Genomic DNA, 23,007 nt, shown 5'->3' with positions numbered 1-23,007 from the left:
AGAGCAAAAGACTTACTAGCTTGTCCAGGTAATTTTACATGGTTCCCTCTCTTTTTTATTTTCCCATATAACCATAGAAGAGAGTTTGGAAGGGCCCTTCTGGTTCATCCCTGTACCCAAGGCAGTCAGACTGCCCCATGCATTTATTTTTTTCTCCTGGTAGTACCCAGCATGTCCCTGTCTGTCCAGCGCAGCCTGGTACTCTCAGGAACAAGTAGTATTTTGAAATAATCAGCTGCGAACAGTCGCTGCTGCTTCCCCAGCAGCTCCTCAAGGCCGTGCTCTCTGGATGTCTGTAGGTCTGTCGTGTCCACAACCACCCCTTGACTGCCCCGCACCTACTTAGTTCTTTTCCCTTTTGTGCAACTCAGTCCCTCTGGCTTCCTGTTTGTTTTTGCTGCTCTCCACTGGAGTTTCATGCTCGCCAACCCTTGCTGGGGTGACCTCTGGACTGCTCGAGGTGCCCCTCTCTCTGGGATGTGGACACGTAAGCCCAGCTGCTGGGCGTTTGCCATCCCGCCCCCGTGGCTTGCAGGGGGACGTGGTGTGTGTCACCTGCGTGTGCTGGGCTCTTCCCCACGTGCTCCTCTCGTGCCGGCGGCTGCTCTTTCGTGACACGTTGTGACACTGCTTGAAGCCTCTCTTTCTTCTCTCAGAGGTGGAGAAAGGTCCGAACACTTCAGGGTGTCGCTGCTGGACTTCCAGAAGTTCTTGCTGGAGTGCCAGATGGTGAGCAGTGGGACATGGGGCAGCCTGTCACATCCTCAGGGGTCCTGCGCTCAGGCGGGTGGCTTTGACCTGCAGCTGGAATGATCAGGTCACGGGGAGCTCCTCTGGCCCAGGTCCACCACTGAAGAGCGCCTTCAAAGGACCAGAAATGGGTAGATAAGTGTGGCCTCAACCAGGCACCCTTGTCAGAGAGGAGATGGAGAGCAGAAGGTCCCTGAGCAAGGCAGAGGCAGCAGGAGTAGGAGCTGGGGAGCAGAGGTTTGCTGAAACCCTGAGGTTTTGACTGATACGGAAGGAGCCAAAGTCCCGAGCAGCAGCATCTGCCCAGGAGCCCTCAGCGGACATGAGAAGCAGCCGCCTGATTTGGCTGCCGACCTTCGGCTGCCCTTTAAAGGCAGCCGTTCCCAGGCGCGGGTAAACGGCGCGTGCGAGCGGCGCGCGCCCCTTCCGCAGCCTCCCCGACGCCGGCACGTGGGAGAGCAGTGCCCGGCGTCCCCCGCCTTGTGCCGCGCGCCCCGTCCTCGGCAGCTGCCTCCGCGCAGCGAGTAGAAAAGGAGCCCGCCCAGAGAGGCAGCCGTTTTGATGAGCTCCCGATCGCCCTGCAGGAGAGGAAGGAGCAAAAGGAAGCCCTGTCGGGCGCTGCTGCGGAGGGGCTGCCGCGGCAGAGAGAGAGATACATGAACCCAGGAAAACAAGGGCCACTTAAGAGCAGGTCGGGTTTCTGCAGTCGCCTGCTAGCCAGGGTTTGTGCGGATCGCTGAATCCCCAGGCGGGACGGCCTCGTGTTTACAGCTGCCTCCCTAATGGTTAAGGCTTCTAGCTGGATGTGCTGCATGTGGTTTTGAATAACACTTTCTGAAATTGCTTCTCTTTTATGTCTTTGTGGGTTTGCAGGAGCTCTGGGCTACAGATATCCTTCAGGTGCAGGAATTCATGTTTAGCTTTCTGCGAGACCCTTTGCGAGAGATCGATGAACCGTATTTCTCCCTGGATGAAGTAAGGCACCCCGACCGCTCGCGTGTGCGTGGCCTGGGGGGCATGGGGTGCGACATCGCCGCGATGTGAGCGGCTGCCTGCTCGTCCTGGTGTGTCTTTGTTCTGTGGTCACGGTGGTCAGAGGTTCACCGTGTCCTCTGCGCAAGGCGAGCTTTGCGGTCCGGGTGGCCACCGGGTTGCACAAGAGCAGGTGGCTCTTCCCTCTGATAGAGGAAATGGTTTCTGGGCCCTGCTCTCGTGCTGAGTGTGTGCAGTCAGGAGCCCTCATCAGGCAGTTTCATTTGGGGAATGGATGGTTGCATGTGATGCAGTTGCAAGACAAAAAGAGGTCGTGTTTGGCTTAATCATAGAATCATCAAGGTTGGAAGGGACCTTTGGAGATCATCTAGTCCAACCCCCCCTGCACACGCAGGGTCACCTAGAGCACGTGGCACAGGACTGCATCCAAGCGGGTTTGAAGATCTCCAAAGAAGGAGACTCCACAACCTCTCTGGGCAGCCTGTTCCAGTGCTCTGGCACCCTCACAGTTAAGAAATTTTTCCTTAAGTTCCTGTGGAACTTTTCATGCTTTCATTTGTGGCTGTTTCCTCTAGTCCTGTCGGTGGCCACCACTGAAAAGAGGCCAGCACCATCCTCCTCACTGCCCCCTTTGGGGTACTTGGACGCTAATCAGGTCTCCTCTCAGCCTTCTTTTGTTCAGGCTGAACAGGCCCAGCTCTCTCAGCCTTTCCTCACAGGGCAGATGCTCCAGGCCCCTGACCATCCTTAATGTCCCTTTGCAGCATGCCTCTCCAAAGCAAGGAAGTTACTAGCCCAAACTGTTGAAAACAAAAGAATAAAAATGACTGGAGATAACGACATGGCCCTAATGAGCACTTGCCTGCCATGTGAACTGACTGTGTACCCGACTTGCAAAATAAAATACAGAGTGATTCTTTTTACTTGAGTCCAGTTGGGCCAACATAAGCATCTGTGTGTCCAGTGTAAGGATCACAGTCCTGCTGTGGCTTGGGAGATGGGTGGTTACACGTGGAACTGAGATCACTTGAGCACACTGGGTCAGGTAGCTGTGCACCAAGTCTCGGTTGCCTCTGGCCAGGACAGAATTGGGCTCCTGGCTGCCTGGTGCTGGTGGAGTGGACAGGCAGCCTCCCCACACATGATACAGTCTGTGCGGGGCTTACAAAACAGCTGCCCTCTTGGGAGCTGCTGCCTCTGAGGAGCAGCTGTGTGTATAAAACTACCCTTGTCATTAACACTCTTCTGTTTTTTCTCTTGAGCAGTTTCTCACCTTCCTGTTTTCCAAAGAGAACAGCATCTGGGACTCGCAGCTGGACATGGTGTGTCTGGAGAACATGAACAACCCTCTCTCTCATTACTGGATCTCTTCCTCGCACAACACGTAAGGACGAGGGAGATGTCTGTTCCCAGCATCATGTTCTGCTGTGGCAGGGTGAAATTCTCCCCTAACCACTTTGCCTGAGTGCAGTGACATGACAAGCACATGAGTTTTAAGAGACTTTCCTGTTAGTACCTCAGTTTTCCCCCCGTGGCTTTATCATCAGGGTTTTGCTGTGTCAGCAGCGAACATCTGCTCAGACTGTGCTTTCAGGTCCCAGGCTGCCACCTTGGCAGTGTCTTCCTATCAGCAGTACCATCTATCTTAGCCTTTAGGAATGGATGTGATAAAACTCTGGCAGGCTGAAGATGGCCCCGTACCTGTAATCTTTACGGAAGAGTCTTGTAGGACTTTCAGTCCTAGCAGGCAGACATCTGCTCTGTGCTCACGGCTGGTGTGGGGCAGTCGCAACACATTAATCCTGATATAAAAACTGGAATGTGGGATCTCCCAAGACGGCTGATAGCTGAGCTGGAGCATAGTCAGGGAGCTGCTGGGGTAACCTGGCCCAGGGGAATGGCTCACTCTTCATTTAGCTGGCACATTTGTGGCACCAATATTGATAGCGCTCTTGAAGGCTCATCTCAAGGGCCTGCAACAAGACCGTGCCTCAGTAAGGTGATGCTTGGAGCACCTTGGAGTAGGGCTAGAGCCATACTTGTCCTGGGCAAGATGACAGGGACTGTGTGAGAGTCCCTCTCACCTTTCCTGAAAACACAGAGACAGGTCCGTGGTGTCCCAGGAGTTATCCCTGCCTGCAGTGCATGTCTGGCTTCTTCTGATGCCTTTTCTCGTGTGCCAGGTACCTGACGGGAGATCAGTTCTCGAGCGAGTCCTCGCTGGAAGCGTACGCCCGCTGCCTGCGCATGGGCTGCCGCTGCATCGAGCGTGAGTACCCAGGCAGCTGCCTCTGTCCCAGCTTTGTCCCCACTGTTCCGACAGTTGACAGCAGGGGGTAAAGTCTGGCCACAGAAGGCAGGGCTGAAGGGTGAATTCCTGATGGCAGCATTATCACATGAAAGAGCTGAGGTTGTTTGGTACATGCCTGAGCCTCCTCTCCCCTGGAAAGATTTTGATTTTTTCCCCTCTGTCCTTTACTGCCATCCAATGGGAGTTCCCTGCTGCGCTCGCGTCTGTCTCCTGTCTGGGTCCTGCTCTGCTCTTTTGGCCCTTGGGCTGAGTTTGACCCGTGGGTCTCTTTCAGTGGATTGCTGGGATGGTCCTGATGGGATGCCAGTGATCTACCACGGACACACCTTAACCACCAAGATCAAGTTTTCCGATGTCTTGGTCACTATCAAGGAGCATGCGTTTGTCACATCCGAGTGAGTACAGCAGGGACCTAAAGCTCACCTAGCAGAGTGGTCAGAAAGGCAAAATGCTGGAGCTGAGGCTGTAGCAGAACCTTTATCCAGAGACTTGGCAAAAAAAAAAAAAAAAAAAAAAAAAAAAAAAAAAAAAAAAAAAAAACAGAAAACGTGTATCTGGCATTCGGGGAAGGAAGCATGCCTTTGTGCCTTCCGGGCAAGTTCACCCCAGAAAACATCTTGTGGAAGGGAAGGCTTGGGGGACTGTGTTAGTTTCTTTCTCCCTCTGTACTCTGCATCGCCAGCAGCGGTAGGGGTGGCTGTGCTGAGGGCTCGGGGCAGCACAGCTGTGGCACAGATAGCTCTTGCTGAGAAACACTTTTTGAGGGCACAGAGGCTACATTCTGAAACCAGGCTTGGAATTGTTAAATCCCATCCAGACACTGCTCTGGTAATGACAGCTGATTTCCTCCTCCCAGTTTCCCTGTCATCTTGTCCATTGAGGACCACTGCAGCATTGCTCAGCAGAGGAACATGGCTCAGAACTTCAAGAAGGTCTTTGGGGATATGCTCCTGACCAAACCAGTAGATATTTCTGCTGATGGGCTCCCCTCTCCAAACCAGCTCAAGAGGAAGATTCTGATAAAGGTGAGTTCCTCACCCTACCAGGTATTTAAATGGAGAAAATAGGAGTGGATGAGTCAAGAGTTTGGGACCCTGATTAGAAGCTGTTCTCAGGAGCTTGGTTAAGATATTGGTATTTGTCCTGCAGAAATGACTCCTGAGAAGAAAGTGGGACTTCAGTGCCGTTTAGTGATCTCTGTAGCATGAATCTTGTCTTAGTTCTTTAAGTCTGGGGGAAAGCCGCTGCAGCTGACCTGCAGTTTTAGGGTGGTTCACATCTAACTGGGAAACTTGCTCTGCCTTTTGGGGAGTCCTGCAGCTCTCCTCATGCCTGGCTGCTTTCCTGTTCTGCAGCACAAGAAGCTGGCGGAGGGCAGTGCTTATGAGGAGCTCCCCACATCCGTGATGTATTCCGAGAATGACATCAGCAATTCCATCAAGAACGGGATCCTCTACTTGGAAGACCCCATCAATCACGTACGTCTGCCACGGTCACCCTGGTACTTCTGTGAGCCACGTAGGGCCCCGCCACTAATCCAGACTCTGTGAATTATGTAAGAACTCAGTAAGACAGGGTGTGCTGCAAGGAAGATCTGTCATATGAACGAGCTAAGGGCTGTTGGCCTGTCCTGCTGCTTGGGAGTCCCACAGGTAGCTGAAGGCTGGGAGAGTTTTTATGCTGGCTCTCTCCTGTGCTCTTCCCTAGGTATCTCCTGCTGGGCCTTGGCAGAGGCAGAAGGCTGGGCTAGAGGGAGCTCTGGGCTCATGTGCTGCAGCTGCTTCTGCCCCTGTGTAATCCATGTAGTGTTGTCTGTTGCTGCAGTAAGTTCTAGTGATGGCCTGCATTTTAGACCTGGCTGCTTATCAAGTGCCTAAACACTTAATAACACAACTAAGTGAGCACCATGCTTTGGAAAGTGTTGAGCATTCATTTTCCTATGTGCATTTGCTTATACACAGTCCACTTTTTTAGCTGCTTTTGCTTTGATGAGGATCCTTGAGGCAAGATCATATGGGAAAGAAGCAGGGTTTTGGAAAATATAGTAAAATGCAAAAACTGTTCCTGTCTCTGATATCCCTTGAGCTGAATCCATGCTTAGTGTTTTGTTTCTGCATTGGTTTGCCCTTCCCCTGGCTTCCCTTAACATGTCCTGGGGAGTTTGCAGCATGATCTGCCGTCAGTTTGTATGTGAGCTCTGTCACATGTTTTTTTGCTACTGATAAATCCCTGCTTTGGATATGGGAGATATCTTGGAAGTTTCTCTGACTGTTCACTTAAATCACTGTTGTTGATGATCATCCTTCACAAACCCAATCACTTCTCACTGCTTGTGCTAATCATAAAGTGAAAATCCCACTGGCTGGTGCTGGGCAACTCGGTGCTTCCTCAAGGGATCTCTTTGCCCAAAGCTCATTTCCTTGCAGGAGTGGAACCCGCATTACTTTGTCCTGACCAGCAGCAAGATCTATTACTCTGGGGAGACAAGCAGCGACCAAGGAAATGAGGATGAGGAAGAGCAAAAAGAGGTAAGGGCTCTAATACTCCCTTGTATGAAGTACAAGGCTGCATTTCACTGGGTCATCTCCACTGCAGCCTGACTTCAGAGGGACAAGCTGTGGTGGGAAAGGTGAGATCCAATGCAGAATTCTCTTGGTCCTGGTTAGAGAGCCCATGAGCAGAGCAGGTCCAGGCCCCATGAGCCCACCCTCGGTGACCCTTGGCTGTGTGTTGTGCCCTGCCAGGCAAGCAACAGCACCGAGCTTCACTCCACGGAGAAGTGGTTTCATGGCAAACTGGGGGCAGGACGTGACGGGCGCCACATCGCCGAGAGGCTGCTGACCGAGTACTGCATCGAGACGGGGGCCCCCGATGGCTCCTTCCTTGTGCGAGAAAGCGAGACCTTCGTTGGAGACTACACCCTCTCCTTCTGGTAAGGGTCTGCAGGTGCCAGCCTGCTCACTGCTCTGCATGTCACTCCTGGGGTGGTCTTCATCTTTGTGCTGTCTTTGTCACTGTGTCCGAAGTGAAGTCCCATTCCCTCCTCTGCCGCTGATCTGCGAGAAAATTTCTCCATCTTTCTGTGCCTCCCTGCTCCATCAGCTCACTGTGTCGCTGCAGGAGGGTAAAGTCCCTGGAGACCCTTTTGCAACTTCCTCCTGTGGGCCAGGAACATCACATCCTCCTCAGCTGACCCCAGCTGCAGCAGTGTCTTAGGAGGCTGTGGATAAATGTGAATGTTCTCCACAGACCCTGGTTTACCCTGTCCCCTTCCCGCAGGCGCAACGGGAAGGTGCAGCACTGCCGGATCCACTCCCGGCAGGATGCTGGCAGCCCCAAGTTCTTCCTGACCGACAACCTGGTGTTCGACAGCCTCTACGACCTCATCACCCACTACCAGGAGGTGCCGCTGAGGTGCAACGAGTTTGAGATGAGGCTCACAGAGCCAGTGCCTCAGACCAATGCCCATGAGAGCAAAGAGTGAGTGTGTGCTAGAGGCAGGTGCCTTGTGTCCTATAGGGACTGGGAGGCTGGTGGGAAACCCTTCCAAGCCTCCCTGCAGGCTCTGCTGGGGCTCTCTGGTCCCACGGGCTCCCCGCAGGGCAGCACAGCTCGCCAGGCAGCAGTTTGGTCACTTTGGAGCTTTTTTGCTTTTGGAGCTGGCTGTCCTGGGAGCTCTGCTGCAAGAAAGGAGGTATTGGCCTTGCAATTCCCTTGGTGGTGCCACATGTCACCAGCCTGCTCTGTTCCTGATGCATCCCCTGGCTGTCCCCCTGAGGAGAGGACACTGCCCTGTGGCAGTGGACAGCCATGATGGTGCTCCTTGCTGCCTTGCTTTTCCCAAGGATTTGGTTAACCTTTTGCATGCAAGGGGAAACGGGATTGCGTGGCCGCGCCGCAGAGCCGCGCTCACCGTGCCCTGTCCTTCCCTGCAGGTGGTACCACGCCAGCCTCACCCGAGCCCAGGCCGAGCACATGCTGATGCGGGTGCCGCGCGACGGGGCCTTCCTGGTGCGCAAGAGGAGCGAGCCCAGCTCCTACGCCATCTCCTTCCGGTGCGTCCCGGCAGACGGGCGGGAGCAGCGGAGCCGCCGTGCAGAGAGCCAGGAAGGCTCCCCGGGAAGGGACGAGTGTGCAGGAGTCGGGAATGGCAGTGGGATGGTGCTGAGGGATTTGCGCGGGGCCTGGGGAATCGTTGCTCTTCTCTGCTTTTCCCCTTTCGTGCCTCCTCTTCCGTGGTGCCCATGGGGCTGTTTGCTCCCCGTGGGGTGTGTCACATGGCAATGGGCACGCGGCTGATGGAGCGTTTCTGGCCTAACATGAGCCTTTCCAGAGCTTCTAGTCTCTCCCAAATGACCCACTATAGGCTTTTGGCACTGTAAGAGCCTATAGGACCCTGCTCGTCCTTGGCCATGGTGGTGTGATCAACCTGGGGTCCACAGCATTTTATTCTTCTCTTCCTGCCTAATGTTCCCATTTCCACGAGGAAACGTTGCCTGCGTTGCCCTGTGCGCTGTGGGGCATCCTTGGCTGGGATGCCTGGGGACAGTGGCGTGTTGCAGCCATGCAGGCACCTTCCTGAGGTGACACGGCTGCGGTGGCAGGTGGCTGTGCCTCTGCACATAGGTTGCTTTGCCTAACGTTCACCGCTTTGCCCCGCAGCCAGCATGAAGGGCAGCTTTTGAGAGGGGAGAAGCCCTCTCTTGCCACGTATCAAGCAGCTTCTCTGTCTCTCTCGACCTGCCAGGGCGGAAGGGAAGATCAAACACTGCCGGGTGCAGCAGGAGGGCCAGACCGTGCTGCTCGGCAACTCTGAGTTTGAGAGCCTGGTGGACTTGATCAGCTACTATGAGAAGCACCCGCTGTACCGCAAGATGAAGCTGAGGTATCCCATCAACGAGGAGACGCTGGAGAAGATCGGGACAGCGGTGAGTGTGGGCTGGCACTGGGAGCCGAAGGAGAAGGGACGGGTCTGTTCTGAGCTAATGCCCCGAGGCAGTTCTCTGCTTCACAGCCCACACCCCTGGGTGCCTCCCCCTCGTGCCATAAGCTGTTGGGAACACGTCTTGAGTGAGGTTTGTGGCTGCCCCTCTGACCCGTGGCAGCAGGGAGCGTGGGCTTTGTGCTGTTTGCAGTGTGCAGCCTTTCTTCAGGAAGCTTGGCTTCCCTGGCGTGTTTTCCCCTTCCCCAAGGGAAAGGCTTGTTCTCTTGTAGAGTCACCACATTCACCACCTGCCTTTGTTTCACAGGAGCCGGACTACGGAGCCCTGTACGAGGGGCGCCATCCTGGCTTCTACGTGGAAGCCAACCCCATGCCCACCTTCAAGGTATGTTCTCCCCGCCCGGCGTGTCACACTCTGCAGTGCCAGCCCTGCGCCGTGCAGCTTCCGTCAACCCCCTCTGCCTGGTTTCCTGAGCCCAGCTGAGGAAGACAGGGACAAGGGAGGACCTTCTGCAGGGTTAGATAAGACCCATCGCTTTCCACCACCTTCCATTTCTCTCTCAAAGCTGCTGAATCTGGTTCACAACCTTCTTTTGGACTTTCCTCATCCTTTCCTGAGCTCTAGGTCAGTTTTTTTTTCTCTGGCCCAGCCAGCCAGGCTGAGTATCTGGGTCAGGCTGAGTTTATTACTTCCTAGAGAAAAACGGACAAGCGTAAGTTCTTCCTTACAGTTTCTTGTGCCAGCCTGGGTGCTGCTGCCTGCTCTGGTCTGCAGGTTTCTTGCAGAAACTGTCTGGGATGCAAAGTCCTGCCATTAGTAGCAGTTCCTTTGCACTTGGGATCTTCCCTGCATCACAGCTGCTCCTCTTCAGCACAAAGATGGCACTTGTGCAGGGCCATGCCAGACTTCTGGCCTCAGCAGGTTGCCATAAACGGGGACCTTGATTTGTTTTTTAAGGGGTCGCTGGGGCCTGGCAGCCAGGCTGGCTGCTGGCTCCTGCTGCCCCGCTCGCATCGTGGTGGGAGCTGGTCTCTCAGCTGCGGCCACATCAGAAGGTGACCGTGTGGGTCGCCCTCCTCCTCGCAGTGTGCCGTCAAAGCCCTGTTTGACTACAAGGCGCAGCGGGAGGATGAGCTCACCTTCACCAAGAACGCCATCATCCAGAACGTGGAGAAGCAGGAAGGAGGCTGGTGAGTTGATCGTGCCCTCCCTTTTCCCTAGGGATCATTCCATACAGTGAGGTGTCGACATACAGGGGGATTCTTTTAGGAATAGTCCAAAGCCCACTGTGTTCTCGTGACCCCTAAAGCCAGGCAAGGAAGGACCTGCCTGGCACGTGTTTTTCAAGTCAGGAGGATCTGGGATCTCGCGTGGTGCTCATGTTGCCCCTTCCCTCCTTCCAGGTGGAGAGGGGACTATGGGGGCAAGAAGCAGCTGTGGTTCCCTTCCAACTACGTGGAGGAGATCTCCAGCCCCAGCAGCCTGGAGCCGGAGCGCGAGGTGAGCGGGTGGCTGCGCGCGCGGGCGCTGGGAGGGCTGCAGCTCCCTGCGCGAGGGCTCGTGGCCGGGCCTGCTCCCGTGTCCAGTGCAACCATCCTGTGCTTCCTCCCCAGCAGCAGCTGGATGAGAACAGCCCCCTGGGAGACCTGCTCGGAGGGGTCCTGGACGTGCCGTCCTGTCAGATTGGTGAGTGCTAGAGAGGGATGGAGGATAGGGGGATGTTACGTGTGTGGTCTGTTTGTGGGCCCCCTGGGGACTGTCTGTAAGTGACCCCGTGCCTGCTGCGAGTGGAGGCAGGTCTGCAGTGCCTGTTCCTGTGCAGTGATGCACGTGGGTGCTGCTTCTCTGCATGCTGGGTCTGGGCATGTCTCTGCGTGTCAGGGTGCAGCCTAGGAGCATATTGGGGTAGGAAGGAGCAATCCTTGGTGTCTGGTGAGGAGCCACTCCAGGACATCTTGAATCTGTCCTCTCAGAGGGCAGCAGCAGGAGTCAATCCCAACCACCGCAAGGGCAACAGCTCTCACGCTGGCTTTGTAGAGCTCCTACACATTTTCTGTGATGATCTCTGTGTATGTGTGCCCAGACCTTGCTGCCAGCCTGCTGCAGGGCTTCCGGAGAGCTGGATCTGCCTTGCAGCTCCCCCCATCCTCTCACTGTCCCCCTGGGCCCAGAGGGCACCTTATTCTAGAACTGTTTCCAGAGAGCAAGGGCATTTCAGGGCAAGGAGCAAGGAATATTTGGGAATGGGAGGAAAAGGGTGGTGCAAAGGCCGTGGGGATCTTTTCAGGACCTCGGGATGCACTTTGTATCATCACCTATTGCTCCCTGGGTGACTTCTCCTGCCTTCGCTCGCCAGAAATGGCAGCTTCTCTTAGCTGTGGAGACCAGGACAGTCACGAGGGGGTCTCAGCCTTGGTCCCCTCCTCGTTGCCTCCCCCAAACCCAGCATTGCCGGTGACCTCCCGCTCTGCTCCCTCTCCCCGCACAGCCATCCGCCCCGAGGGGAAGAACAACCGCCTGTTCGTGTTCTCCATCAGCATGGCCTCGGTGTCGCGCCTCTCCCTTGACGTGGCGGCCGACACGCACGAGGACCTGCTGGACTGGGTGAAGAAGATCCGGGAGGCAGCGCAGACGGCCGATGCCCGCGTGAGTCCGGACAGCCCTGAACGGGGGAGGCGTCTTGTAGCAAAGCCCTGGGCTTTCCCGAGGGGGATGAGGAGAGTCGGAGGGAGCAGGTTTAGGCTGAGGGAGAGGGTGGGCAAACGGCTGCCTGCAACTCCCAGGCAAAGCTGCGGCTGCCCTGTGCTTGAGCGGGCGGCTGGAGCCACCGCGGGTTCCTCCTTCGTGTGCTCCTGTGCTCCCCTCAGCGAGGGCCTGCCCGACCTGCCGGCTCGTGGCACCCTGCAGCGGGGCGGCCACAGAGTGCCCCTGCCTGCAGCTCACGAGCTGGCCCTGAAGCCTCTCTTCTCCCCTCGACAGCTCTCCGAAGGCAAGATGATGGAGAGGAGGAAGAAGATTGCCCTGGAGCTTTCAGAGCTGGTCGTCTATTGCCGGCCCGTGCCCTTCGACGAAGAGAGTGAGCATCAGTTTCCTGGGGATCCTTGTGATCTCGTGGCTGTAGCAGGCAGTAACATGGGGTTACTGACCCTCCTGTGCATCCCCAAGCATGGTCTCTTCGCCTTTGGCCATGGGGAACCGGTGTCCAAAGCAAATTGGAACCAGTTTACATTGGAGAACTGAAAATTTCCTTTCTAGAAGGTAGAAGTTCCTTTCCCTGTCCCCGCCATAGCTGGAATCTGGCACCAACCCGAGCTGCTGGGGAGCAGGGCCGGGAGCAGCGCGTCGGGGCCCTCCTCACAGAGCTGTGCTGATGCTTCCAACCTGCTCTTGCTGTGCTACCAGCAAACCAGTTCAGAGCAGAGTGGAGCGTGTGAGACCGATAATATTGGAGCTAGGGCAGGAGAGGGCAGTGTTAGGAAGGGGCCTGCGGTGGCTGGAGTGGGAATGGAGAATGCTGGAGCAGCCAGACCTCTTGGAGGAAGCTGTTTTCCCATAGCAGGTACCACCCTGTGAGGCCTCCATGAGCATTCATGACTTAGCTGCATGTTCTCTTCTCGCAGAGATCGGCACAGAAAGGGCCTGTTACCGGGATATGTCCTCTTTCCCTGAGACCAAAGCGGAGAAGTACGTCAACAAGATCAAGGGCAAGAAGTTCCTGCAGTACAACCGCCTGCAGCTCTCCCGCATCTACCCCAAGGGCCAGCGCCTCGACTCCTCCAACTACGACCCCCTGCCCATGTGGATCTGCGGCAGCCAGCTGGTAGCCCTCAACTTCCAGACGCCAGGTGAGAGCAGCCGGGCAGGCTCGGCCTGCAGCACAGTCACTCCAGCCTTTCCCTTGCCCTGGCTGTTGCCGAACCCTTCTACGAGCTGCTTCAGCTCTCTAACCTGCTGGAAACTCCTCTGTCTTCCTTTCTTTTCTGGGTTTTCCAGCCCTTTTGTGAATTAAAGCATCTCGCAGAAGGGTTTGATGAGTGCTAGAGTCAACACCAGGAAAGTAGGAAGAGAAGGGAGGAGAAAAAAGGAGGGTGATCTGGTTGGGGAGGTCCCCTGGCCCAGGTGCATGCAGGAGCTGCGCTGAGCACATGGTGCTCGAGAGGTCCAGGGGAATAAGCTGGTAAGGGGCAAAGAGTTTCCTGCACAGCACAGAGAGCCTGGGGGGTCTGGCTTGTGGTGGAAGGGCCACCTCTACCCATCTCCTCCTGCTCCCCAGACAAGCCCATGCAGATGAACCAGGCCTTGTTCCTGTCCAGCGGCCAGTGCGGGTACGTCCTGCAGCCGCCCAACATGCGGGATGACTTCTTCGACCCCTTCGACAAGAGCACGCTGCGCGGCGTCGAGCCGCTCTCCATCTCCATCGAGGTGGGTGCCTCCCCTGCGCCCGTCCCTCCCCTCCTCCCCAGCGCGGGCAGGGCAGTTCCCGGGACCCTCGCTGGGGACAGAGGGCCTCACGCCGGGGCAGCACCGTGTGCCCCCTTGGGTGGATGGGGCAGGTTATCCCTGTGGGGGAGGAAGGTGGACTCAGCCCAGGCATTTCTAGTGAGCTGGGGCCGGTGTGGTGAAGTAACATTTTTGCACGGGTTTCTGACCTGTGTTTGCTGCTGTTCTTCATCTGACTCCCTGCTTCAGCTCCTGTTCAGAACCGTCCCACCAGGGTTGGACTGGAGAGCAATAGCTAGAAGGGGAGGGCTGGGGGTGCTTCCACAGGCAGAAAGTGCCACCGGATTCCCCGGGTGCCCGCAGAGGAGCAGCGGGAGCTGCTTTCGGGGAGCCTCCTGTTTGGAGCATGGAGGGACCCTGCTGTGTCTCTGCGTGGAAAAAAGCAGGAAAGCGGTTGTCTGTTTTGCTGCTTTCATTGTGGCCTCGCAGAAGCGAATTGCAGCCCTGGAGCCCAAAGACAGGACGTGAAGGCAGCGCTGGACAGAGGGCCCGGGCCAAGGGGCCGGTGCCGGCAGGTGGCAATCGTGAGCTGTGGCACGGGGCTCTGCCAGCCCCCGCTCCGCTAGCAGGGCTGGCCCCAGGGAGGCAGCAGGAGAGGAGGGGACGGGGTGGGCGGCCTCGCCCTGAGCTTCCCGAGGGCTGTGTGAACATACCCGAGTGCTGGAGCAGGAGCACCAGGCCGCGCTGCCCTCCCTGGGAAGGACAGCACAGGCCGGTTGCGTCGGACACGGGAGCAGGCCCGGCCGCGAGCCCTCGCGCAGGGAGCTGCAGCCCTCCCAGCGCCCGCGCGCGCAGCCACCCGCTCACCTCGCGCTCCGGCTCCAGGCTGCTGGGGCTGGAGATCTCCTCCACGTAGTTGGAAGGGAACCACAGCTGCTTCTTGCCCCCATAGTCCCCTCTCCACCTGGAAGGAGGGAAGGGGCAACATGAGCACCACGCGAGATCCCAGATCCTCCTGACTTGAAACACACGTGCCAGGCAGGTCCTTCCTTGCCTGGCTTTAGGGGTCCCTTTGCTCACAGCTGCTCGATGCGGAGGCCACGGCTCTGCCAGGCCAGGTGGCTTCCATGCTTGGACCTGGCTGTCACAGCAGCCTGTACAGGGATCCCTGGTGGGCCCAGGGTCAGGCTGGCTCTGTGTCTGTGGCCTGGCAGTCATCTCTGCAAGCCCCCTTCATGTCACACAGGCCTTGGGGACGAGGCAGCAGAGATCTTGCTGTTAGGGGCTTGCAATTTGCTGACAGCATGTTAACCTTGCACCCGGTGTCTCCCGAGGTAATGCTGGCTCCGTGCACCGTCTGCACAGCAGCACTCTGTAAATTCTTCCTGTGTCTTGGGGTAAAGCTGCAGCCACCGTCTCCTTTAAGAGGTGGTCTCAGCTGTTGTCCTCTGGCAGAAGTGCCCCATGTCCCCAGCAAAGGCAGCTTTCGGGATGGAAAAGCCACCCCGAGGCCAGCGGGACTCGGAGCGCCCGGTGCAGCCCTGGCAGCGCGTGGCCCCCGCAGCAGCCGCGCGGGGCCAGATGGCCACCGGCAAGAGGGAGCTGGGGTTTCTTCCTCCTGCGAGGAAGCAGGTTGTCCCTGGCATCGAGCACAGGCCGTGCTGCCAACAGGAAGGGGGACAGCAGCGGGGACGACATCCGCTCGGAGCGCTGCACAAGAAGCGGCTCCGTGGAAATCTCCGAGTTGCCGGAGATTGGCCAGGGAAAGGAGTCCCAGCCTGGTGGCCTGGCCCCGAGCAGGTGCGGATCCTGCTTGGCTGGCTCGGGAAGGTGCTGTCGCCACAGGCTCAGCCCTCCCGCAGGGATGGTGGGAGCCTGTAACGGTTCAGCTGCCTTTTATAATCTTGCAAGTTGAAGGGAGATCAGTAACGGCAGCCTGCAGGGTTTGGAGCTCTTTTTTTTCTTGGGGCTGGCCTGGCTGGCCCTGTCCCTTGTCCCTCCATTTAGCAGAGCTGGGGTGATTTGTTTGGAAAGAAAATTCCTCAGTGTGCAAACAAGGCCTTTTCCTTGGCTTCTGTGTGTGGCAAAGCTTTTCTGTTCCTTTCTTCCCTAGGTCCTGGGCGCCCGGCACCTTCCCAAAAACGGGAGGGGAATCGTTTGTCCACTTGTGGAGGTGGAGGTGTCCGGGGCCGAGTACGACAACACGAAGCAGAAGACAGAGATTGTGGGTGAGCTGCTTTTAACCCCTCCCCTGCCGGGGGTGCTGTCTGCTGCCCTCCCAGCTGCTCTCAGCAGTTTTGGGGGATTCATCCCCCATGGGATGATGCTGCCGGGCCCATTAGTGGCCCTGGGGAGCCCGTAGAGAGGTGAAGCTTTGCTTGCAGCAAGGCCCTGGGCGACTGCCCGTGCCCGGGCACTGGGCACTAGGGGCTGTGGTGGCACCCCGTGTCCCCGCCGGGGCCTGGGCTGAGCCTGGGCAGCTGCAAGGAGCTGGTGCTGCTGCAGTGCCAGGCCCTGGTGGCGGCGTGTCTGGAGGCAGAGGTGGCACCGGTGTGCTGGGTTTCCCCCTGGAACTCGGCTGGTGTCCTGGACACAGTGGTGACAGGGATTCTTGATACTGAAGCAGAGGGGTCATGGAGGATCGTATTCACATGCTTGGAAACACCCCTAGCAGGGCACAGGTGAGGGGTAGGGAGGAGGCTGCTGTGTTTTCCGAGCTGCTCCATAAACCATGGGCATTGCTGAAAAGCAGGAGCGCTGCCCCCTCCAGCTCCTCATTTTGGGCTCTGAATAGGCAGGAGCGGGGAGCAGTGGGAGCGCAGGAGCGATGCCGGAGCTGCTCTGTAATTGTGGTGTTTTGTGAACAGCGGACAACGGCCTCAACCCTGTCTGGACGCCGAAGCAGTTCCACTTCCAGGTCAGCAATCCCGAATTTGCCTTCCTCCGCTTCGTGGTGTATGAAGAGGACATGTTCAGCGATGAGAACTTCTTGGCTCAGGCTACCTTCCTGGTGAAAGGCTTGAAGACAGGTAGAGAGCTCGGGGACCGTGCATGTGTGTGTCATGTTGGTCCTCACCAATCTACTGATCAAATATTTGGTCAGGGAGATGGGAAGTTTCACAGGAGAAGGAAGCAGGACGCACTTTTGCTAACATCCTTTGGCTCACTGGCGCTTCGGGGCCACCAGAGGAGGGGAGGGGAATTGGAAAATGCCCCCCTGAGATCTGTGCCATGGGGACTAACACATCGCATGTACTGCGAGTAACGCCAAGGCTGTCTCTGCACTAGGTTTCCGAGCTGTACCCTTGAAGAACAACTACAGTGAGAGCCTGGAGTTAGCATCTCTGCTTGTCAAGATAGACATCTTCCCTAGCAAGGTAAGAGTGGCTCACACGAGAGGTGTGCAGGCCACCTGGCTTGGGGCAAAGCCAGAGAGCCCTCCCCATCCCTCCTTGCTGGGCAGCGCGGCGCTGCCGGCCTTCCTCCCCACCTCGCACAGTTCCTTTCACACCCTCTTCTTCTGCTCACGTGAGGGCTGCTGGTTGGAACGCAGCATTAGCTGAACGCACACCAGGCAACCGAGTCCCACAGAGCCCTGGTCATGGCTGCAGTTGGGGTCATGTTCTTAAATGCAAGGGTTGTTCTCTTTCGCCTTGCTCCTTCCCGTGGACCAGGGGTGTTTTGAGCTCTGCCGTCATAGAGGGCTGAAGGGATAGGATATCCTGGTCCTACCAGTTTCAGTTATTGCACTGAGCCAGAGGTATTTCAGGCACATTTCTGCCTTGGCTTCCCTATAAATCCCTTCTCTAAATGCTGAAGGAGGCAGATCTGCAGCATCCCATCTAGCTTAGTGTCATGGAGTGTGGTGATACAGGGCCAGCTGGGTAGGGTTCTCTTGAGAAAAATGTTTCTTTTATTTCCATATTAAAAAGTTCAGTTGCTGGGAGCTGCTGATGGTTGTAAAAGGCAGAGCAGCTGCACGGTGCCCACCCAGAGCCCCTGTCAGCCCTGGGCCGCCCGGGCGCGTTGGCTCTGTGTGCAGCCGGGCCCTGCGCTCTGCTCACACGGCCTGCAGAAAAGGCAGGTCCTGCCGTGCAGATTTGGAAACCCCCAGGCCTTCAGTGCCGCCTGTGTCCCATTCAAGCAGGAGAACGGCGAAATTCACCTCTTCAGCAGCTCGGCGCTGCGGGAGCGAGCGGGGGACGCCTCCAGCCAGCTCCTGGCGGGCAGAGCCAGGGAGGGCTCCTTCGAGTCCCGCTACCAGCAGCCCTTCGAGGACTTCCGCGTATCGCAGGAGCAGCTCACGGATCACATCGAGAGCCGCGAGCGAAGGTACTGCAGCCGCTCGGAGGCTGCTCGAGCTCCGTTTGACCTAAGGCCTGCGGGAGGGATGAGGGGGAGGTGGTGGTCGGAGGCTGAGGAGGCCAGACCTGGCTGCAGCAGCATGAAGCGCTGGCCGATTCCGCGTTCCCCCAGGCTGGGCCTGTTCCTTCCTGGCTCTTTCGGCAGCAGGGAGGCACCAGCGTTGGCCAGAGAGCTAGGCTGGATGAAGCTGCTGCTGGGGCACATGTGGGGTTGAAACGCACAGAGTCACAGAAGGGTTGAGGTTGGAAGGAACCTCTAGAGATGATCCAGTCCAACCCCCTGCTCCAGCAGGGACACCCAGGGCACAGGGTCCAGGGGGGTTTGGAAGATCTCCAGGGAAGGAGACTCCACCACCTCTCGGGGCAGCCTGTTCCAGTGCCCTGTCACCCTCACAGTAAAGTTCTTCCTCAGAGGGAGATGAAACCCGTGTCCTGAGGCGAACGTGGCCCGCCAGGGAGCAGGGGGTTAGCTGCTCCTCCCGGGTTTGTTGACCCATGCGGTCTTGGCCAGGCCTGGCGCGGACGCAGCGCTAGGGGGAAGCCAGCGCTGCCTGCGCCCTGGCATTCGCCGCCGGAGCCGGCTCCGACCTCCCTGCTGCCGAAGCCATTTTGTTTCCACGGGCGCAGGGCCACGTCCCGTCCTGCTGGGACACCCGCTCAGCGCTGCGCCCCTCTCTGTGCCCCCTGCAGGCTCCTGCGACGGACCAGGGTCAACGGGGACAACCGGCTGTAGCCCACGGCGGGCGGCTGAAAGCACCTCCAGTGCTTGTGATTGTCACGGCACGCTGTGAACTGGTTTCTATGGAAACGGCACTGCTATGGCCTACTTTCAGGCAGCTTTTCCAGCTTCTCCGCTGAAGAGCGTTCGAGCGGAGAACTAAAAAAAAAAAAAAAAAAATTTTGGAGGAAAAAAAGACAAACAAACCCCCAACACCTACCCATCTTCACCGCGAAACCCTTAATGAAGTGTATGGATGTGCGGAGCCTGCCAGCCGCCGAGGTGAGAGACGAAACTGTCTATAATGGCGAGGACAAGAGCCAGGAAGCCGGGGCCGCCTCAGCGCTGACGGCGGTCGCGGCTCGGCGCCGCCGGGGGCACCCGCGAGGCCGCCCCGTGCTGCCCGCACGAGGCCTCGGCGCGGGCAGGATTCCGTCTGCCTACCTGTATAGCCACTGCCGATGGGTCCAGTAGTGACAGTCGACGTTTACAGGCCGCTCTAGCTTTAATCGACAATAAATGTGTCAGTATTAAGCGTGTGGCGTCTCGGCTCGCTGGTGCCTTTGCCCGCCCTTGCTTGCGATGAGGACTCGGGTGTGAGTTGTTTTTGTGCCTTGGGGACCACTGCAGCCATGGGGAAAAAATGATATAGCTGGGCACAACCCCAGCTTTGAAACTGTTCACTCAAAAGGGCAAAAAAATTACTGTGTTCACATGAGCGATGGCCGGCCGTGCCGTTTTGACCAGGACCAGAGCCAGGCAGGGACTGCAGACTGCGGAAGGGCTCGTAGGAAAGATTTGTCTGTTTTGTTTCATCTTTGTATTTTTCCATCTCCATCTCCCTGCAAAACTGGGGCTTTGCATGGCCCCAGAGAGGCTGCAGGTGAAAATTTCCATGGCGATGCCCAGCAAAATGGAAAAAAACACCCACTAATTTAGGCCAGGGCCCAACACAAGGAGCAGCTTTCCCCAGTCTGGACTGAGTGGCTCCCTATGGGACACCCTGCACCAAAGCAGCACCTGAAGTCCAGGGCGGCAGTGCAGGACATAGCGAAGCACCCAGGCCCGTGGGCTCACCCAACCCCAGTTCCAATCACCAGTCAATTCTTGTTCATATTTTACGCTCTTTATTTAGGAACAACCAAAAATGTCTGGTTTCATTTCAACAAACTGTACAAGCAAGCTCTTCCCCTCTCCCACCCTCACATCCACATATACAAAAGGAAGGGAAACTTGCCATTCACTTCGCAGAAGTGGCATTGTCACTACAGGGAGTTCTTGCCCTCAGAATAAGAGCAGGTAAAGTCCATAGCAGGTACAAGCTACCCTAGCCCTAGTAATAGCCACAGCCCACAGTCACAGGCAGCTTCACTTTTTTTTTTTTTTTCCTTTTTTTTTTTTCCCCCCCTCTTCTCTTTAAAACCTTTACCAAAAGTAAAAACTAGTTCCTGCCTCACACATTTCCAAGGTGACCATTGAAAATTGTGGTCTTAAAAAACACAATAACACCCCCACTGGACCCCCCCCGCCGCCTCTCCCCGGTACAAAGACGGTTACGCGGCAGAGACTTCGCTCTGCCCCTGGCTACACGGCCACCCTTATGAAAGGTCCCGTTGCAGCTACAATTACATTTTCCTTTGGATAAATCCAAGCAAAAATTCCAGGTCATTCAGCACCAGCATGATTTTGAAATAATATTAATTAAACAAACAAACAAACAAACGACCCCATTAGGCTGACTTTGTGGTCTGGTGAGAAACAAAGTGATCAACACGCTGTTCCCAAAGTTTCTCTTTTAGTGCAATGTTAGTATGTGCAAGGGGAAACACAGCCACGTACCCATTACGATACCACGAGTCAGATGGGGCACAGAGAAAAAGTGCAACGTTTTAGCAAGAAGTTTTCTATGCCGTGGATTCCTATCCCAACCTTCGCTAGCACCAATAAGCAAGAGTCCTCCTAACACCACCTCCATCAGTACAGGAAAAACAGGCTTTAACACCATCAAAAAATGGCCAACTTGAGCCAAGAGAGCACTCTCTACTGGAACAAGCAAAGAAAAAGAAATCACTGCTTAGATAACAGAGGTTACTTGCTCCGCTTTAAAGTAAGGTTTGTGATTCTGATTCAGCATTCCTGGCAGAGACCAGTGCCAGAAAACAAAAATACAGCAGAAATTAAACTTGTTAAAAAAAAAAAAAAACACAAGTCCATTCTGCTCCCTGTTTATAACTTTGCCTAATCTGTCCCCACCGGACATCCCTGTGAACAGAATCACATCAGGCCATAGAGCGATTCAAAAAGCGAAGCCAAAATTATCTGGGAAGCCGAGAAGAACAGTTTAAAGGATTTTTAAATCAACTTGATTGTAAAATACCAGAAATACCGTGGGGAAGGTGCAGTATCATCTTACCCTGCCCATTTGTGCCTAAAGTGCTGAAAAACACCTTCCCTTCTGATTACCATTTACCCCAGCTTCTGACCATCACCATCTGATCAGGTTTCCTGCATAATGTCTCTTGAGAGGCTATTGATCACAAGGGGGAGAGTACAGACTTCTCCCTCTAACCGAAACTGTTGCTTTTTCAATTAAAAAAAATAATAAATAGGAATAAGACCCGCAAACACTTAACCTCCCACATCCTCCTGAACAGACAGGGGATGAGTAGCAAGAATAAACCAAGCGGATGTTTTGCACCTCCAGCTTCTGGGCAAGTGTCACTGTCACGTTAGGGCTCTGCATCAAGCTGTGTGCCCGTCTGCAGGATTTCTAGTCACAGCTGCCATCGGCTGATGGCTGCTCACAGTGACCAGGGCAAGGCCCCAGCAGGGAGGGGACAGGGACCGCGTCAACCACCTGAAGCTGAAGCAAACGCTTGTGTCCATGGTCTGGCTGCAGGCCCGACGTGCAGCAGCACTTGGATCTCAGGCAAATGGAAATAGGTTCCTGTGCATCACTGTTTGTTTAATGTGCTGCTAAAAATATAATAATAATAATAAAAGGACTTCCAGGATATCAGTCAAGGAACAGAAAAATAAGCTACCCATACGAAACACAGAGCTGTGTTGAAAAAAAAAAAAAATCTCATCTGGGCCCTGTTGCTATTACTAATGCTGCTCCTCGCACCAGGAGGAGCAGCAGCCCTTACATGAGTGAGGCAGGTGCAGCACAAACCAGGGTTTCAGCTTGTTAAGTAATTGGATTGCGACCTTAATCTAAGCAGCCTCAGAGAAATAAGTAACAAGATTCACATGGATTAAAATTGATGCTTACTACTGTGTCTATCAAACCCAAGCTCACACATAGCTGATGGAGGTGAAGAAATTAATTTCCCTTCCCTACTGATGCTGGCTGCATGACTTCTACCTTAAGCTCTTTAGGTCATCATAGTCATCTTTGATTAACAATGATAAATAGTCACACTGAGTCGAATTGTGGTGACGCTTCCTCTCAACACCAGAAGAGCTGCTGCTGGGACTGTCAAGCCACCTCTCATTTCTTTCAGTTTCAGATGCAAACACATTTCTGAAGTCCTGCACCAAAACCTGAGTATATCCAGAAATGACACCTGCTTCTCTTCAGCTTCAAAAATGAAGTTATAGGGAAACAAAGGACTACAGAGCTAAACCCTCAGATCTTTAGCTTAAGTTTTCAAGGAAGTATCAAGTCAACTAAAAATGCAGATAACAGTGGGGTAGTTAGAAAGGGACCTCACTTATCGATTTCTGCTTCAAAAGCTGTATATTGGCAGTCCTCTTTCGATCTTACCCTGCCCATGCAGCAGGGCTTGCCAGCCTGTTCCCCGGCCGTGGTGCATGAGGGGAGCCTGCATGGAACCACTTTTTAAAATTCCTCTGACCCAAAAGAAAGAAAACTCCTGCTGTGCTTGTATGAATGCATGGAGACAAAGCTCAAAACCTCAGCAGCCTCCAACCCTCAAGGCTGTGTTTTCTGTGTACACCGGGAAATTCTCCCCCTAGCTCACAAGATTTCTCTTTTTTTTTCCCCCCTCTCTCTGGAAAACAGGCCAAATACAATCCAAATGCCACAAAAAAAAAAAAAAAAAAAAAAAAAACAGCTAATGCCTGACAAACTGGTTTGAAGGGACCAGTTCATACCATAATCCTTAAGCATTTCTGTAGATGGAGTGGGGATCACTCTTGCAATTAGCATAAGCCTTTAAGTGTACACCAAAAATTCCACAGAAAATCACCTTGAATGGGCAAACTACATTTCCAACGTATTTATATAGCAGTTAGTTAGTAAAAGTGTACATTTTTAATGTACATCTTAATGCAATAAAGAATCAATGGCATATCTGAACTGTATATATGTGTACTTAAATAAACCTGCATGTACATAGACAATAGAGTAAATTACCTACCTGTATTTGTTCTCTGAAGGTAACACTGTGCAGACACTCACACTCTCAGGACTCCTAGAACTGGTGTCTTCAGCTCTAGGAACACCCAGCCCCCCGTCACCCG

At 55.2% G+C, this 23,007-nt stretch overlaps 1 protein-coding gene across 4 annotated transcripts in view; it reads left to right on the top strand.

Moving 5' to 3' along the window:
- PLCG1 (phospholipase C gamma 1) overlaps positions 1-18,675 on the top strand; it is a 46,521-nt gene extending 27,846 nt beyond the window's left edge. The window contains exons 8-32 of one of the 4 annotated variants that reach the window (XM_088538709.1): positions 657-729; positions 1,624-1,725; positions 3,009-3,127; positions 3,927-4,012; positions 4,329-4,449; positions 4,911-5,079; positions 5,410-5,532; positions 6,481-6,582; positions 6,799-6,986; positions 7,334-7,534; positions 7,990-8,109; positions 8,802-8,982; positions 9,304-9,381; positions 10,084-10,187; positions 10,401-10,497; positions 10,617-10,683; positions 11,486-11,643; positions 11,977-12,073; positions 12,618-12,842; positions 13,271-13,419; positions 15,551-15,665; positions 16,305-16,466; positions 16,726-16,814; positions 17,585-17,769; positions 18,492-18,675. In XM_088538709.1, the coding sequence (XP_088394835.1) occupies positions 657-729; positions 1,624-1,725; positions 3,009-3,127; positions 3,927-4,012; positions 4,329-4,449; positions 4,911-5,079; positions 5,410-5,532; positions 6,481-6,582; positions 6,799-6,986; positions 7,334-7,534; positions 7,990-8,109; positions 8,802-8,982; positions 9,304-9,381; positions 10,084-10,187; positions 10,401-10,497; positions 10,617-10,683; positions 11,486-11,643; positions 11,977-12,073; positions 12,618-12,842; positions 13,271-13,419; positions 15,551-15,665; positions 16,305-16,466; positions 16,726-16,814; positions 17,585-17,769; positions 18,492-18,534 (3,154 nt within the window). In that variant the 3' untranslated portion in view covers positions 18,535-18,675. Of the gene's footprint in view, positions 1-656; positions 730-1,623; positions 1,726-3,008; positions 3,128-3,926; positions 4,013-4,328; positions 4,450-4,910; positions 5,080-5,409; positions 5,533-6,480; positions 6,583-6,798; positions 6,987-7,333; positions 7,535-7,989; positions 8,110-8,801; positions 8,983-9,303; positions 9,382-10,083; positions 10,188-10,400; positions 10,498-10,613; positions 10,684-11,485; positions 11,644-11,976; positions 12,074-12,617; positions 12,843-13,270; positions 13,420-15,550; positions 15,666-16,304; positions 16,467-16,725; positions 16,815-17,581; positions 17,770-18,491 lie in introns of all 4 variants that reach the window. The other 3 variants (XM_088538708.1, XM_088538707.1, XM_088538706.1) reach the window with 3 other exon arrangements.
- Positions 18,676-23,007: the final 4,332 nt, after the last annotated feature.

This window comes from Tinamus guttatus, unplaced genomic scaffold (genome assembly GCF_059628265.1).
Source record: "Tinamus guttatus ecotype Peru unplaced genomic scaffold, ASM5962826v1 Tinamus_guttatus_pri_ptg001150l, whole genome shotgun sequence".
In the NCBI taxonomy this organism is placed as follows: domain Eukaryota; kingdom Metazoa; phylum Chordata; class Aves; order Tinamiformes; family Tinamidae; genus Tinamus; species Tinamus guttatus.
Note: the sequence above shows the minus strand (reverse complement) of the source record. Positions and strands in the feature narration are given on the sequence as shown.